Here is a 15,704-nt window from a genome sequence, read left to right as displayed (position 1 = left end):
TTACTTTACTACTTTATTCCTACTATTATTATTACTATAATATTATAAATTGTATATTATGATTTTATGTCATTATTGATTTTCTTACTATTGATGAATACATATAACTTCATTAGGCAAATTTATTGTTTCAAGTTTGCCTCGTTCCTTCCGGCACTTCTGGTTTATTAATAATTCCACTCATATGCTTAGCTCTTTATATATAATCAAAATATGACTACTGTTTAGTAACAATCTTGACTTAAAGGAGACAATAACGTTTTTAAATATAAATGTATTTCAGAACGTTATTATAAACATATTTATTGCTATTATTTTGATGTTAGTTCTGTTTTTTTGTTTTAATAACTATGGATAAAAATTCAATTGATCCAGCCATGTCGATTCCGGCGTTTTACGCCGGACAAAGTATATTTTTGACAGGCGCGACAGGATTTCTAGGCAAAGTATACATCGAGAAGATACTGAGATCTTGTCCGGATGTTCGAGAAATATTTATATTAATGCGTCCAAAAAAAGGAATAAACCTTAATGAAAGACTCGAAAAAATGTTAAACTTACCCGTAAGTTAGATATAAATATATACATAATATTTCTTCAAAAATTGTTATAACGTATTAATAAAAAAAATTTCTGAATAATTTTTATTATAATGTTATTTTAATTAAAATTAACATGAATAACTTTAAAATTGGAAAGGGAAAAGTAGAAGTATAAAATCTCAAAAAAAAAAATTTTTTAAATAATAAATTGTAAGAAAAGTCATTAAAGGTTTTAAACTTTTTGCGTAAAAATATTTTAACATTATTTAACAATTATAGCAAATTTTCTTATAAATACTTTTTATATATAATATTCTTTTATTTTAGTTATACGATAAATTACGAAAGGAACAACCTGCAAATTTCAAGAAATTAATTCTAGTTTCTGGCGATACTAGTCAGGAAAATTTAGGTTTGTCGACTATCGATAGACAAATGCTGATTGAAAGAGTGACAATAATAATTCATAACGCGGCAAGCGTAAAATTTAACGATAGCTTAAAGTACGCCATCTTTACTAATACCAGATCAACGAGGGATGTATGTATCTTTGCCGAAAGTATGAAGAATCTAATAGTAAGTAAACACAGATTGAGAGAGATTCTGCATTCACATATTTGTATAAAAAACTTTTTCTTTGTATTTCATTAAGTAAATTATCTTACATAGAATTTTATGCGATATATTAACATTACGTTTATTTCTAAAAATATTTTTTATGAAAAATATAATTTTCAAACATATATGTATATTCAAAGAATCTTAAAGAGGTCTCTTTTTACATGAGAGCCATATTCATTTCTTAAATTGTGAACATTCTTCAATCTTTTACTATAAATTTCTTAATTATAGCATTTTGAGCAAGGTATAATTTTAATATTAATTGTTTTTATCTGTTAAAGGCTTTAGTATATGTTAGTACTGCATATACACATTTGGATAATCCGTTTATAGAGGAAAAGACATATCCACCTATAGCCGATTGGCGAAAAATGATCAAAGTGGCCGAGTCATTGGATGAGCATATCTTGAGTATTTTTACAGCTAAGTGAGTGTGACAAATATAAATCCAATATACATATATAAATACGTATATGAGTTTTAAATAGTGTTAATTAGAAAAAGAAATTACTTTTTTCTATTTATATTATAATATTACAATTACTGTTTCAAGTTTTCATTTGCCATTTTTATTTGAAATTACGTACAGATGTTTGAATAATATTCCCAATACATACATATTCTCGAAAAACTTAGCGGAGGGTGTAATACAGGAATATTCTTCATTTTTGCCTTGTGCGATTGTAAGACCATCTGTGGGTACGTAGACTTTTTTTCGTGAATATTATAAAGAAATAAAGAAACAAAATTTGTGTCCCTAGAATACGGAGTCTGGACACGTAGATATCTTTTCACTTCACGTTTTTAAACCTGTCTAAAATGTCGAATCTAATTGTAAGTGTAGCGGGAGCAAAACAACAAAAACATTCACATATACATTCACGTATATATATATACGGTATTTTGACGGACTTTGAGTCGAACTTCCAGACTCTGTATTCTAGGGACACTATAAAATAAATATAAGTTTTCCATTCTTTCTCTGTCTTTTTTCTCTTTCAAATGCTGTTTGAACAAAGTAGAAGTTTAACTCTCTTTTTATTTTATATAGAAAATTTAAAGATATAAAATATTTGTATCGATATATTATAGCAAAATACAAAATGTATGAGTGTAATATATAAATATAAATAGCTCGAAAAAAATATTCCAAAATTTTAATTTTTATCTAAATTTTACATCTTACAAATAGAGATTTACTTTAGCGCCTTTACTCTGCTCTTGCGTGCACACGTATAATAGTTATATTAATATTATTTAAAAGTATTGTTACTTGAAACAATTTATTTAATTATTTTAGACCACAATATATATACTAAATTAAGTAAAAATTGAAAGTAAGTTTTTGGGTTTGCACTTTTTCTATTTTTTTCCATTTTTGGTTTATAAGAAAAGATAAGATATATCGTTCTATATACATACAGGGTGTTCGGCAACAGGTGGGACAAAATTTAAAGAATGATTCTACACGATAAAATAAGACAAAAATCAAGAATAACAAAATTGCAATAGAGGCTTTGTTTTTTAGTTATAAATATTTAAAAGTTTGTGTAAAAGGTATCTAAAGCTCGGCAATTCACTGCCATATATATAATATTTTTGCGTCACAGAGTATTTTGAAAGCGATTCAGTCGATCTAGTCTACGCACGTCAAAAATTTTACGGTTTACCATGCTTTGGGCACCTTTTACGCAAATTTTCAAATATTTATAACTAAAAGACGAAACCTTTATCGCAATTTTGTTATTCTTGATTTTTGTCTTATTTTATCATGTAGAATCACTCCTTAAATTTTGTCTCACCTGTTTCCGAACACCTTGTATATCATCGTAGTCATGTTAAAATTTAATAATAATATGATAAAAAAATATATTTTGTTTGATAGTGGTAAATTCACTGAGGGATCCAATTCCAGGATGGATAGATAATTTTAATGGTCCTCTGGGACTGTTGGCTGCTGGCGGAAAAGGATTATTACCAATTTTATATGCTAGTAACAAAACCTCACATAATAACATACCAGTAGACACTGTTATCAACACTATAATTCTCGTAACTTGGAAACTTGGATTGACAACGTATGATCATCAATTTATGTATTAATGCACATTTCTATCTGCGTTAAGTTACAAACGGAAATTAAATTTACGTTATACGTATTAATTTATGTTATACATATATAAGCGTTATTCAATTTGCTTCATTTTTTGCATTAGAGTTTAGAAAATTAAAAAATCACATTTTTTTTATTAAATTTATATATGATTTTCTCTCGGATAAAATTAAATAGAGATGTTTAAAATAATTAAACAAATTTTCTGTATTTACATTCTCAAAACTTAATTCGTTAATATATGATATGTTAAAATAAATTTTTTTTTATATTCTGTAATAATATCTTGTAATATTCTCACTATCTCATATTTGTCTATAATTGTAAGATATTTTGAATTTAATGAAATTTCTATAACATTTTATATTTAATGCATTCATTTGTAATATTATTTATTACTATTAGTTTCACACCACAGTCCACATGTTTTGTCGTTAACTGTACTTGTCCAAATGAAAAAAGTATATTATTTCAAGAAGTTTGCAACATAGGAGTCAAAATTTTGGAAGACATACCCTTGGAAGGAGTTCTTTGGACCCGTAATACATTATTTGTCCAGAATTTAATTACATATTATACGTTGACAATATTGTGGAATATCTTACCAGCTATAATAATAGATTCAGTTTTAAAACTTTCGGGACATAAACCTATGTAAGTACTGAACAAATCAAATGCTTCCAAAATATATGTTATTTATAAAATATTATTATACAAAATTATACGAGAGAGAGAGAGAGAGAGAGAGAGAGAGAGAAAGAGAGAGGGAAGAGAGAGAGAGAAGGGGGAAGAGGGAGAAATAGTGAGAATGAGGTAGATAAGAGGAGAGCGGGAAAAATTGATTGTTTAATTGATCTTTATTAGCTTTCTCAGTTATTTGTAGTATAGAAAATTACATACTTATTTAAATTACATTATAATAAATATGCTCCTTTAACTTACGCTTATATGATTCAATTTTTTCACTTTTTTTATTTCAGCTGGTAAGGCGTTATACATTTTTACTCCTTCATAAAACATATTTTTTTGCGCGCTTCGTATTCTACGAAGTTGTAATGCAATGTCCCCGGTTTGTCGTGTTTGTCTTTCACTCTCATTTCCTACTATTTCTATCCTACTTCTTAATTGATTTGGTAACATATTCTTTAAAATCTTAAAAATAAACATGCACATGTTATAACATAGTCTCTGTCTTACACACATGAACTGCAACGTTTGCAGCATATGTTCCACTTTAGTATACCTATCACATTGCAATATAACTCTCATGGCTCGATTTTGCACTATTTGTAATTTATAGCTATTACAGCTATTTTTCTCCCATATCTATTAACAACGTTGCGCAGTATTCAAAGTGAGGCGCTACAATTGATTTATATACAATGCACCTGTTCTACATTGATATAAATTTATCTATTCTATTTAAAAAACTTGTTTTTTCCTATTTTTTTTAACATATAATCACAGTGATCTTTAAATCGGAGTCTATCATCAATAATCATACCTAAGTATTTCATTATTTCTACTAGACAGAGAGAGCTCTATCTCAATTCCATCCAAACATTTCAATGCAATATTTCCTTTCAGTTCTTTCTTAATACTCCTGACTATCATGTATTTAGTTTTTTCTGCATTCATTTTCAACTTATTTACATTCATCCATTTTTCAATTATTCTAAATGCCATATTCATTTTATTCCGTACTACTTACTTCATTTACATATATTAATGTATCATCTGCGAACATTTTTATACTACATTCTTCCCGGCTTTAATTATATCGTGTATGTATACAATAAATCATAAAGGCCCTAAAACTGATTCTTGTGACACTCCATATTCTGTGGCAATTTGTTTTGACCATTTATTATTGAAATGGACTTTTGTGTTCTATTATTTACATATGTTTTTAACCATTTTAATACTATTCCTCTAATTCTGTATTTATATATATATATATATATATATATATATATATATATATATATTTATATATATATATACAATTTACATAAACACATAACTACAAGATATTATACTTTCAGGTAGATTTCTTAAAGTATATTAAAAGGATAATAATTAAAATAATCAAGGATAAGCAAAACATTTAATGTAACAAAACATATATAATTTTTTATCAATTCAGAATATTAATTGTCATGTATTTTTTTACGCAAAGTGTTTTAAAAATATTAGTTTGTAACGCCATTTTAAAATTGCATATTTTTCCAAATACTTTTTTTATTGTGGTGGTTTTGGATTCAACCTTGCCAGATCCATAATAACTAAAGTTATGCCATTGAATATGTAAATTGTCTTATATAAACATGTTATATGTAATAGGCTCTTGGGATTGAAGAAGAAGATATATGTGGCTAATCGTGCTCTGGAACATTTTACATTTAACGAATGGAAATTTGATAATGCAAATAGTCGACGGCTAATATCGTTAGTACCATCATCTGATAACCGAGAAATGTTTTCGAATGATTTGTCTGATGTCGATATAGAAAAGTATATAAGGTAAGTATTCAGTTCTTTTTTAACTTTAAATAAAAAAAAAGTATTAAATTTTAAAATCGATTCAACATATTATTTAGAGCATATTTTTTTAGACTTTCATTTTTAATTAAAAATTTATTTCCATAAATATTTACTGTATTTTGCTGTTTATTAAATTATGTATCATAATTTTAAAAATATTGTCCTAAATTTTTGAATAAATTACTTCTTTTGTAAAACGCACAAAAATTGAAATTTGAGAAAATAATTTTTAAAATAATATTTACTGATAACAATAGAAAAATGTGATAACAAATAAATAATAAAGTATTGTCACGTATTGAATGATATATGTATAACTTATATACATCAGTTTAATATAAAATTATATTTTCTTCTTTTATTTAACATATTTAAAAATGTAACATTTCTGATAATTAACACATATTCTTTCTTTTTCTTTTTCTATCTTACAAATTTGAAATTTTTAATGAATAGACTTTTATACATCTATAAAATGAAAATTTGGATAAATCGGTCAATTTATTTATATTTTTTAATCGATACTATATTAAAATAAAATTTTGATGAATTACAAGCTATGTTAGTTTATGAAACATTTTAATCTCTAATTCTACTAATCGCACTGCGAGAGAACGAAGAAAAATAAAAACAAGAATAAATTTAATTTTGTAACTTACACAAGCAGATAGAATATTATCAAAAAATGTATCTATTGCTAATTAAAATAGATAGTAATTATATATATAATAAAACTATAATAAATTTTAAAAATATAGAAAAGAAATTTTTGAATTTTAAATAATCTTTGTATAAGTCAATTTATATTGTGTAAATAAGCAACGAATGCACAATAAATTGATTAAATAAATATATAGATTTACTTCAGCTACACAATAATGAAAGTTTTAAATTGCTGTAAGATAGTAATATATTGATTTATAATATTATTTAATTTTGACATCTTTTTTCTAATGTTTACATTATGTATAAAAAACATTTTAAGGTATTAAATATTTATTTTATTATTTAAAGAAATGGATTAATAGGTATAAAAAAATATCTTTTACACGAAGACATGAATCGATTAGATGCAGCCAAAACACATTGCAAAAGGTAAGTGTTAAATATAAACAGAACATTGTTGTTTATATGTTAGATATTAAATATTTATTTGTAAAATGTATTCGTAAGATTAATTAAATTATTAATAAATATCTATTTCAGAGTGGATCGATTCGTCGCAACTTTTAAAACTATTATTGCTATTGGTATGCTATGGATGATATATAAGTGGATATGTTTTTAAAGATTTTAAAAAGAAAAAGAAGGTTACTAATTTATAAATATTGTGCAATTTTTATAAATCAGTAATTATCTCTCTCTAAAATGTTTAATATATTCTATAATTGTACAATTGTTATATAATTGTTTAATTATAATTTCTATTGTAAGGAATAAACCTTACTTTACTCTATCATCTAATAATATCTATTTGTAACTAGCATGCGCATTCTGACCACAGACATCTATATAATACTAGACCGCTAAGCGGCGGACATAATAATCGAATGGAATGCTCGATTGGTAAAATTTCATGTCCTTCGCCTATGGGTAACTATGTGTACAGTGATCATATAAACGAGGGCTATGTATTTTATTATAAAAATATTAATAAAATAACTAAAAAGGAATCTTTTAAGAAAAACCGTTACACTATCAATTAAAGCAAAACAAAAATTAAAGCTATAAAGACATAAACAAATGGAATACGTATTATATTTTGTTCTCTTTCTCTTTTTCGCTTTTTCTTTTTTATTTTACGTCAGAAAGATATGTGTGTATGTATATAATTTGATTTCCTACAAACTCTTTTTTATTTCATACTATTTCTATCTCTATATCGTATTTGTTTCACTAAACTAAATTAAGGCAACTTATGAAAGAAAAAAAGAGGATTAAGTAAGTATGTCTAAAAGTTTCTTATTATTAAAACTCATATTAACACCTTTCATTTTTCATTGAAGACAATTATGATCTATATAAGATTCGATTAGAGCATAATATTTTTTATATATCATTTTAATATAATTTTTATAAGAGAAAATAATTTTAAAAGATGAATAAGTGCAGAGCAAATTCACGTGGAAGGTACTTATACACAATGGCTGTGTTCCCTTTAGATGCACGCACTGAAAGCATCAATTTACCTTTGTTACTTATATCTCATAGAAAAGTAAAATAACGCTTTCAGTGCGTAAGCGTCCAAAGAAAACAGCCATAGATAAAACATGACAAAATAATATTATTTATTAATAAAGCATTGTAAATTAAAGAAAATAATGATTAATTACTAAATAAGCTAAATAACTTATGTTAGAGTACATCAATAAATGTATCCTGTAAATCAAATTGAAATCTTTCATAACTCCTTAACAGTACAAAAATAAAAATAGTATTTCAAGTAAATGTTGTTAATTTGATGAAAGGTACCGAAATATTTAAAAAAACGTATCCCATTTAATTAAAAAAGTAAGGGGTACCTTCTTTTTGTCCCCCTAAAAGTCCGCCCAAAAAATTTTATTACGCGCCAAGTAATCAGCCCCCATGTGCCATTTAATGTAAAAAAATTCAAGTCCATGTCTTCAATAGTTTCGGAGAAAATAGCCTGTCACAGGTTATTTGGCCCATCCTGTATATATATATATATATATATATACACATATATATGTGTGTTTATGTGTATGTATTATATATATATATATATATTTAATAATAACTGTCGGCATTTTAATAAAACAATTAAAAAGCTTGAAATTGTTTTATTTATCTTCCTTTTTTAAAGTTCTCATTTCAAAAGTTTTTAATTTTAATTATATTTTAATTTAATTAAATTTATTTACAATCTAAAGCTCTTTTTGTTAAATATTTCTATATGGGAAAAAAATATTTTAAATCTATCACAATGTATATGAAAGAAAAGATTCAATTAATATTAATAATTAAAATAAAAACATAATTTATTTAAGTTTAACACTATGAACAATTTTGATTTTGACATATAGTGTCAAGATTATGACTCTAAATAATGAAAAGAATTCAACCGCTTATTGTTAGTTAAAATCAATTATTATAGTAATAATAAGATTTTAATCATTTATTATTAATTTGATGTTAGCAGGTGGGACTAGTACAGTCTCTGGTTTATTAAACCTAGATCCTCTAACAATAAGACCGATCCTATTATTAGTTTAAATAATAAAACATTACTGGGTAGTAATATTTATTGTTATATTAAAGTGTATCCAATTTAAAATTTTTTATACATAAAATATTGCAGGCATTGTGTATAAGTTTGCGGGTAGCGTTAAAAATTGCATTTTTTATCAGTCTACGTTTGAATCTTGATTTGCATAAGCGTTAATTTTTGTTAATAATCTCTTAATAAACCATAAACACGGTTACAATTTTCAAAATTATGAATTTCACAAAATACATCAAGTTTAGTTCTCACCTAGACATGCAATAAAATAAACATTTATTGTGTGGTACTATACTGTATTAATATTGCAAAATATACAATAAATTGTAACATAAATAATGCAAAAAGATAATCTTATCTGAGAAAGAAATAATAATAGAACAAGAAATATGCATTTTTTATCTAAATAGTTACTTGCAACTTGCAACACAGTAAGAAATGCGTTACATAATAGAATAATCGCATAATCATGTGCATTTTAATTCAATTTAAAAATTCAAAATTTTTGCTATATCCGATAAACTTTGATACAAACGTACTCAATCTTGAATTTAATTGCATTTATAATCTCCTACTGTTATTTGATTGCAAATTTTAGTTTAAACAGTTAGAAATGAAGCTCTTGAAATCAAGAGCATAATATGTAACGCATATACGCACCCTACGTATTCAAGATTCATAAACATCAAAAATAAATGTGCACTAAAAAATAAGTAAAAAATATTTAAATAGATAGTACATATGTTACAAACTCTGCTTAAAGGTTAAGTTTAAACAAAAATCATGCCATACTTATTTTTTCTCAAGTATATATGTATATATATCTGAGAATCTATATACACATACATATGTACAACTATAAAATTTACAAAATTTAATAATAATTTAATGATAGAATGTATCGATAAATTAAATCAGGTGAGTTAAAATGTTAAAATTTTTTAGTAATTAAAGAACATAATTGTATAAGATTACGAATAATAATCAAAACTAATAAGAACAAATATAATTTACCAAAAAAAAAAAAAAAATATATATCTATATATGTATATATACAACTATATATGTATATATGTATTAAACAAATCATTAAAAATGCTAATAAGTTGCAAAGCGACTCAAAAATCATTAATCATTAATAGATACGAATGCGATTTTACTACGATTATTATTATTTCCGTCTATACTTTTCTACTCTATCTTCTTTTCTAATAATAATAATATTTTAATTTCAGAATTTTACCGATGAAAGCAATATACTGTATGTATGATTTCTTAGACTTCGCTGTTGATGTAGACGATTAAAAAATATGAAAGAATGTGGGTTTATTTAGACACAGGAGGAGGGTCAATAAGACCCGATTTTGGGTCCTTCAGGATTTCGTTGTAATTCATCAGAATTACTTCTGTATATATAAGAAACTAAATTTAACTAATATTAGTATTACTGTCAAAACTTATTATCTATTTGAACAATTCTGTGTGCAATGTTTTAATTTTTTAAAAAATTAATAAATTTAATAACACCATAAAACTTTGAAAAGGATGAAATAGAAGCTACGATTGCCTGCTGGAAAGCATATATGAACACATTTTCTAGGATATAAGTTCAAATGAAAAAGATATTTAAAGTAATACATTTTCAAAAAATGGAAATAGTTTTGGTTTTCGTTGTATTGCTTTAATATTACATATATATAAAAATAAAAATCAGCTTTGTTTCTGAGTTTATAACTTAAAACTCAACAAACATTTCTGTTAAAACCATTTCTGTTTGTTTTCCTTAGGAACAATAATTTTAAGTCGAGACTCAAACTTTTCTACTTCAAATATTTCACATTTATATCTAATTTAAATTCTTCTCTCTCTCTCTCTCTCTCTCTCTCTCTCTCTTTCTCTTTTCTCTCACTCACTTATTCTTACCTTGTAGAAATGTTTGATGTTTACTCTATATGTTATATGGAGCAATCATAGATATTTCTTGGAAATAATAAAAAATTTCTTGAAGCTTTCACAGACAATTAATAGAATTTATTAAATGAATATCACATAGCTTCGTTATAAATGTTTTTTTCTAAAAAAATTAATAAAAATAAAACTATCACTTATAAATTATTGACTTGTCAGTTTTATGTATGTAATAATTATGTATACCAAATACAGAAAATTATATATATACAGATAATTATATTATATGATTACATTAAAATATTTAAAAGTACACAGACACGCCAAATGTTTTGCTTTGTGAGCCTTTCTTTTAATACTTTTTGTCACTTTTTATTAGTTTCGTTTTAAACATTTTTATATCTTCTTAAAAAGAAAAACCATTAACAATAAAAATATTTCTTGAAAAAACAATTTTAATTTAAAAAATTTTTATTTATTATTATAAATTTTTATTTTTTTTATCTAATTAAAACAGTTAAATACAAATACGATAAGGTTTATTTAATTTTTATATCTTTATTTATTTGATTTTATTTTACATTGTAGGTCGTTAAACACTTCACACTTCTTCGCATTACTTTATCGCATTATAAACTATATTATATTATTGTACGATTATATTATCGTTACTCTTTCAATTAGCATTTATCTGTAGACAAAACCGACAAACCTATAAACTTTCTTGATTGGTATCGCCACAACTGAGATTAATTTCTTTTTGAAGGCTAGCTTTGCGTGTAAAGTCGAATACCTATACGAAACTATTATATATTTTTAACTCTTATTACTCAAGTATCGAATTATGATTAACAATGTTTATTTAAAATTTTATAATAAACAATTAGTAATTAAAATTATGAGAACTTATGAAAACGTTACTTATAGCTATAATTTTAATCACGTACCACAAGGTCATTAAAATTAGTAAAGTTGCTTTAAATATTGTATATAATAATATGTAAATTATTATAATAGTTATAAGTTTTTAACAAAGAAATCAAAATATTTTTTTTAAATTATTATAATTTCATCTAACATAATCTTTAATTATGAGAAGTACTAAACATAAACAAATTTTGTTTAAATTGTTATTTGATTCAATGAATAAATGGCATGTATTATAAGAAAACAATTTCAGCTATTAGCTAAATTTCAAGAAAATGATATATTTCCTTAAATAATTTGGCCAACCAAATTTAAGTACTTTATTAAATAATGTATTTTAGTAATGTACTTTATATGTAAATAAATTTTTAATGTTTTATAATTTATAATACCTTTACATATTATAAGTTAATCAAGAAATACTACTTAATTACCCCTTTAAACACAATGGAAGTGCATTGAAGCAATAAAATACTTGTCATCGTATCTATTTTGATCTACTTGAATATTTAAAATTCTTATTGTCCGATAAATATATCCGATAAAAATGATAATTTTATAACATATGTAAATGTTTAATTAAATGTATTAATTTAAATTGACTGAATAGTCTATATTCTATATTCTATAAATACTTTATTTTATATTGCATATTCTATTTAGAAAATATAAAAGTTAAGTTTTTATGATTTTAGAAGTCAGTATTCACGATACACATACACTATCCAAATTTGATCAATAAATTCGTATTAATAGTAGTGGAGAAATAATATATAAATATTAATCTGTAAATATTTTATTTCTAAATTACAGCATCAAAGTTTTTATTTAGAGAATACGTTGAAAGAGAGTTTGCTTTTCTTGAATAAAAAATACATTCTTTGTAACGTTCTCATGAATTGTCAAATATATAAAAAAATTTCTTTACTGTATGTATCTCTATTATTTGAAAATCATTGACAATATAATTCAAAATTTACATTTTTAAACATTTATTTTATATTAAAATATATAACAAAAGCGATATAATTTAAAGATAGTAATATCACTATTTTGTTGATACAAAATGTGTAATAATTTTAATAATAATAGTTATTTTTAATTTATAAAAACACTAAATTTTATAAAGGATGGAAATAAACAAAATAAATAAGAGACATGCACAAGAATTTTTAGAAAATTTTACATAATGAAAAAATTATTTTAATAGAACGTCTTAATTCATTTTTAGAACATCCTCAGTAAACTAAAACAATTTTAAAAAACAAACATTGTTAAAAATGTGCGTTACACAATAAAATAATCTCACTATCATGTACATTTTAATTCATTTTAAAAATTCAAAATTTGTGCTATATCAGATAAACTTTGATACACTGTCTTGAATTTAATTGCATATGTATTCTACTACTGTATTTAATTGTAAACTTTAGTTTAACAAATTAAAGATAGGTCTCTTAAAATTAGTAGCATGATACATATTTAACACTATATATATATATACATACAGTGCGTACTCAAAATTCATAAACTTCAGAAATAAATGTGCATCCTAAAAAATGAGTAAAAAATATTTAAATAGTACATATGTAATAAATTCTAGTTATGTTTAAACAGAAATGCTAACTTTACTTCTTTGTAGCAATCCAAACATTTGTAAACAACTTTTTCCTAGATCAATGAAAACAGCAAAGACATATAGTATGAGCATTTTGTAATTTTCTGATTAAATTCATTAAACTTTTATTTTTAGTTTTATTTAAAATTTATTATATATGCTATGCAAATGAATAATGATTACTATACATTTTAAACTTTATTTTTCATCAAGTACATTACAAAATACAAATAATTTCTTATAATACATAAAAGAAAACAAAAATTTTTTGTATTAGGTCAGACAATTATTAACAGATTACAAATAAAAATTACAAATTAAAAAAATATTCAGTTATAATAACCATATCATTTTCTGATGTTTTATATATCTCCCAAGTTTTGGTAAATGGAAGAGTGATCATTTCTACTATAAATAAAGAAGAATTATTTTTTATAATGTATCCCAAATTTAGTGGAGATATATCAACAGTACTTCAACTTTCATAAAAAAACAAATATTGTAGAATTTATAGAAAAAAAAATTTTGTTTTACCAAAATTGGGAAATTTTTCAGAAAAAGATGTACATATAAACTTATTTAGTATTAAATTTGTACTCCTAAATTGTACGCTTTTTCCAATGTAAATAAACATATCAAATGTAATATTGAAATGTTCTGCAATTATTGCTGCATAGTTTGTAGATTTCAAACGTTCCTTTTTAAAATTTTAGAGAATTGGCTGTTCCTCCAAAAAATTACATTTATTTTTCCACTCAGAGATAATATATTTTTGATGACGTAATGATAAAGTAAATGCGATAAACTGTACCATCAATGAAATTAGTGTAAGCATTATTATTTTCAGTAATATTATTAACAAAGAACTGTTAAACAGCTTTATTATTTAATACAAATTGAAGAGTTTCTAATATAGGTATGTACGTAAAAGTACGTGTAACAGGAACTTGTTTATAGTATTGTGTTGTACTATCATATTTTCTTTTCATTCTAATACCATAAGTTTTGTGAATAGGTTGCACAAAATCTTTTGGAAAATTTTTATGTCGTTATAGTCATATGATTTTCAAATGCATATCTAAATTCGTGAGCAAGATTTTGACGTTCATCTAATAAAAGTGATATAATATCATCAATGAGTGAAAAAATTAAGTTTGCTTCTAAAATACTCGTTAGAACTAGCTCAGGCAAACATAAAGAATATAAGTGTATTACATAATTCGATACATTTTCTTGCATTAGTTGCTTTTTCTCAGTATCTGACTCATTTGATGTTATAGTTTCATTTTCAATCAAACTATCATCATTACAACGCTATCATCACTAATATCAAGTTCTTCAAAAATCTCATTTTTAGCATTTGATTTTTCAAAGTCATTACTTGTGGAAGGTATATTTTCTTTTTGAAGAATACATTTTTTTCAAAAATAAGATTAGAACTCTCAAATAGCATATATGTACATTACGCAAGTGATGACATATATTTTTGATCTGTAATGTTTTATACTTGCATAAGTAACACTGAAAATTTTTAATTACATAAGAAAAAGCGTGAATAGTGCAAAGGAAGAATGAAACTTATAATTAATATTATTATATTTTTTCAAACAAACAAAAAATGATACATATACTTTTCTTTTGGTATTCACGTTTTTACTAATAAAAATGATTATCTCAAAATTATAATAATATCAAATATTATTTGTTATTGCAATACGATTGATTTTTGCATAAACGTAAATTTTCGATATTTTTCAATATTTTAAAACTTATATATGTTTTTCTGTAATTTCTTAAACAATATAAGGAACATTGTTATTTTTCTTATAATAATTCTTTGAATAATTCCTTAAATTTGACGATAATTTGTTTTTTGTGACCTCAAGTTTCGTGTATACTTCAATCAATTTGTTCGTACACTTAGAATTGTGTAAAAATAGTGTTGTAGAAAAACCCAAAAATTTTTAAGATCGTTCTCAAATTCCACATGAAAAGCATAGTGAGCTTTGAATAGGTAATCGATTGATTTAATAATGACGTTTGTTGGTAGTAAAATAAATTTCTTATCCACTTCAAAAAAATATTGTTCAGGTGCTATTTTATTAGGACTGACAACGATTATTCTTGGTTGCTTTATGTTTTCATGTGAAGTAATGGGACGTAGAGCTGTCCCATTCTGAATAATAAGAC

The 15,704-nt window shown here is 24.1% G+C and overlaps 1 protein-coding gene across 3 annotated transcripts; it reads left to right on the top strand.

Moving 5' to 3' along the window:
* The first annotated feature begins 224 nt into the window (after positions 1-224).
* Positions 225-7,544, top strand: LOC140672116 (fatty acyl-CoA reductase 1-like). 3 transcript variants are annotated; one of them, XR_012047829.1, is made up of 10 exons: positions 225-563; positions 870-1,118; positions 1,445-1,590; positions 1,753-1,862; positions 3,049-3,241; positions 3,682-3,930; positions 5,620-5,799; positions 6,835-6,915; positions 7,027-7,169; positions 7,305-7,544. XR_012047829.1 is itself a non-coding variant. In XM_072903979.1 (10 exons), the coding sequence occupies exons 1-10, from the start codon at positions 351-353 to the stop codon at positions 7,316-7,318; spliced, it is 1,479 nt and encodes a 492-aa protein (XP_072760080.1). In that variant the 5' UTR covers positions 225-350; the 3' UTR covers positions 7,319-7,544. The 3 variants fall into 3 exon arrangements, 2 of the variants coding, with proteins under 2 accessions (XP_072760080.1, XP_072760079.1); XM_072903979.1 differs by having other exon boundaries at positions 7,027-7,070; XM_072903978.1 differs by having other exon boundaries at positions 7,027-7,130.
* The last annotated feature ends 8,160 nt before the right edge of the window (positions 7,545-15,704 follow it).

Source organism: Anoplolepis gracilipes, chromosome 12, assembly GCF_047496725.1.
Source record: "Anoplolepis gracilipes chromosome 12, ASM4749672v1, whole genome shotgun sequence".
NCBI lineage: Eukaryota > Metazoa > Arthropoda > Insecta > Hymenoptera > Formicidae > Anoplolepis > Anoplolepis gracilipes.
This window is presented reverse-complemented; position numbering and strand designations above follow the sequence as displayed.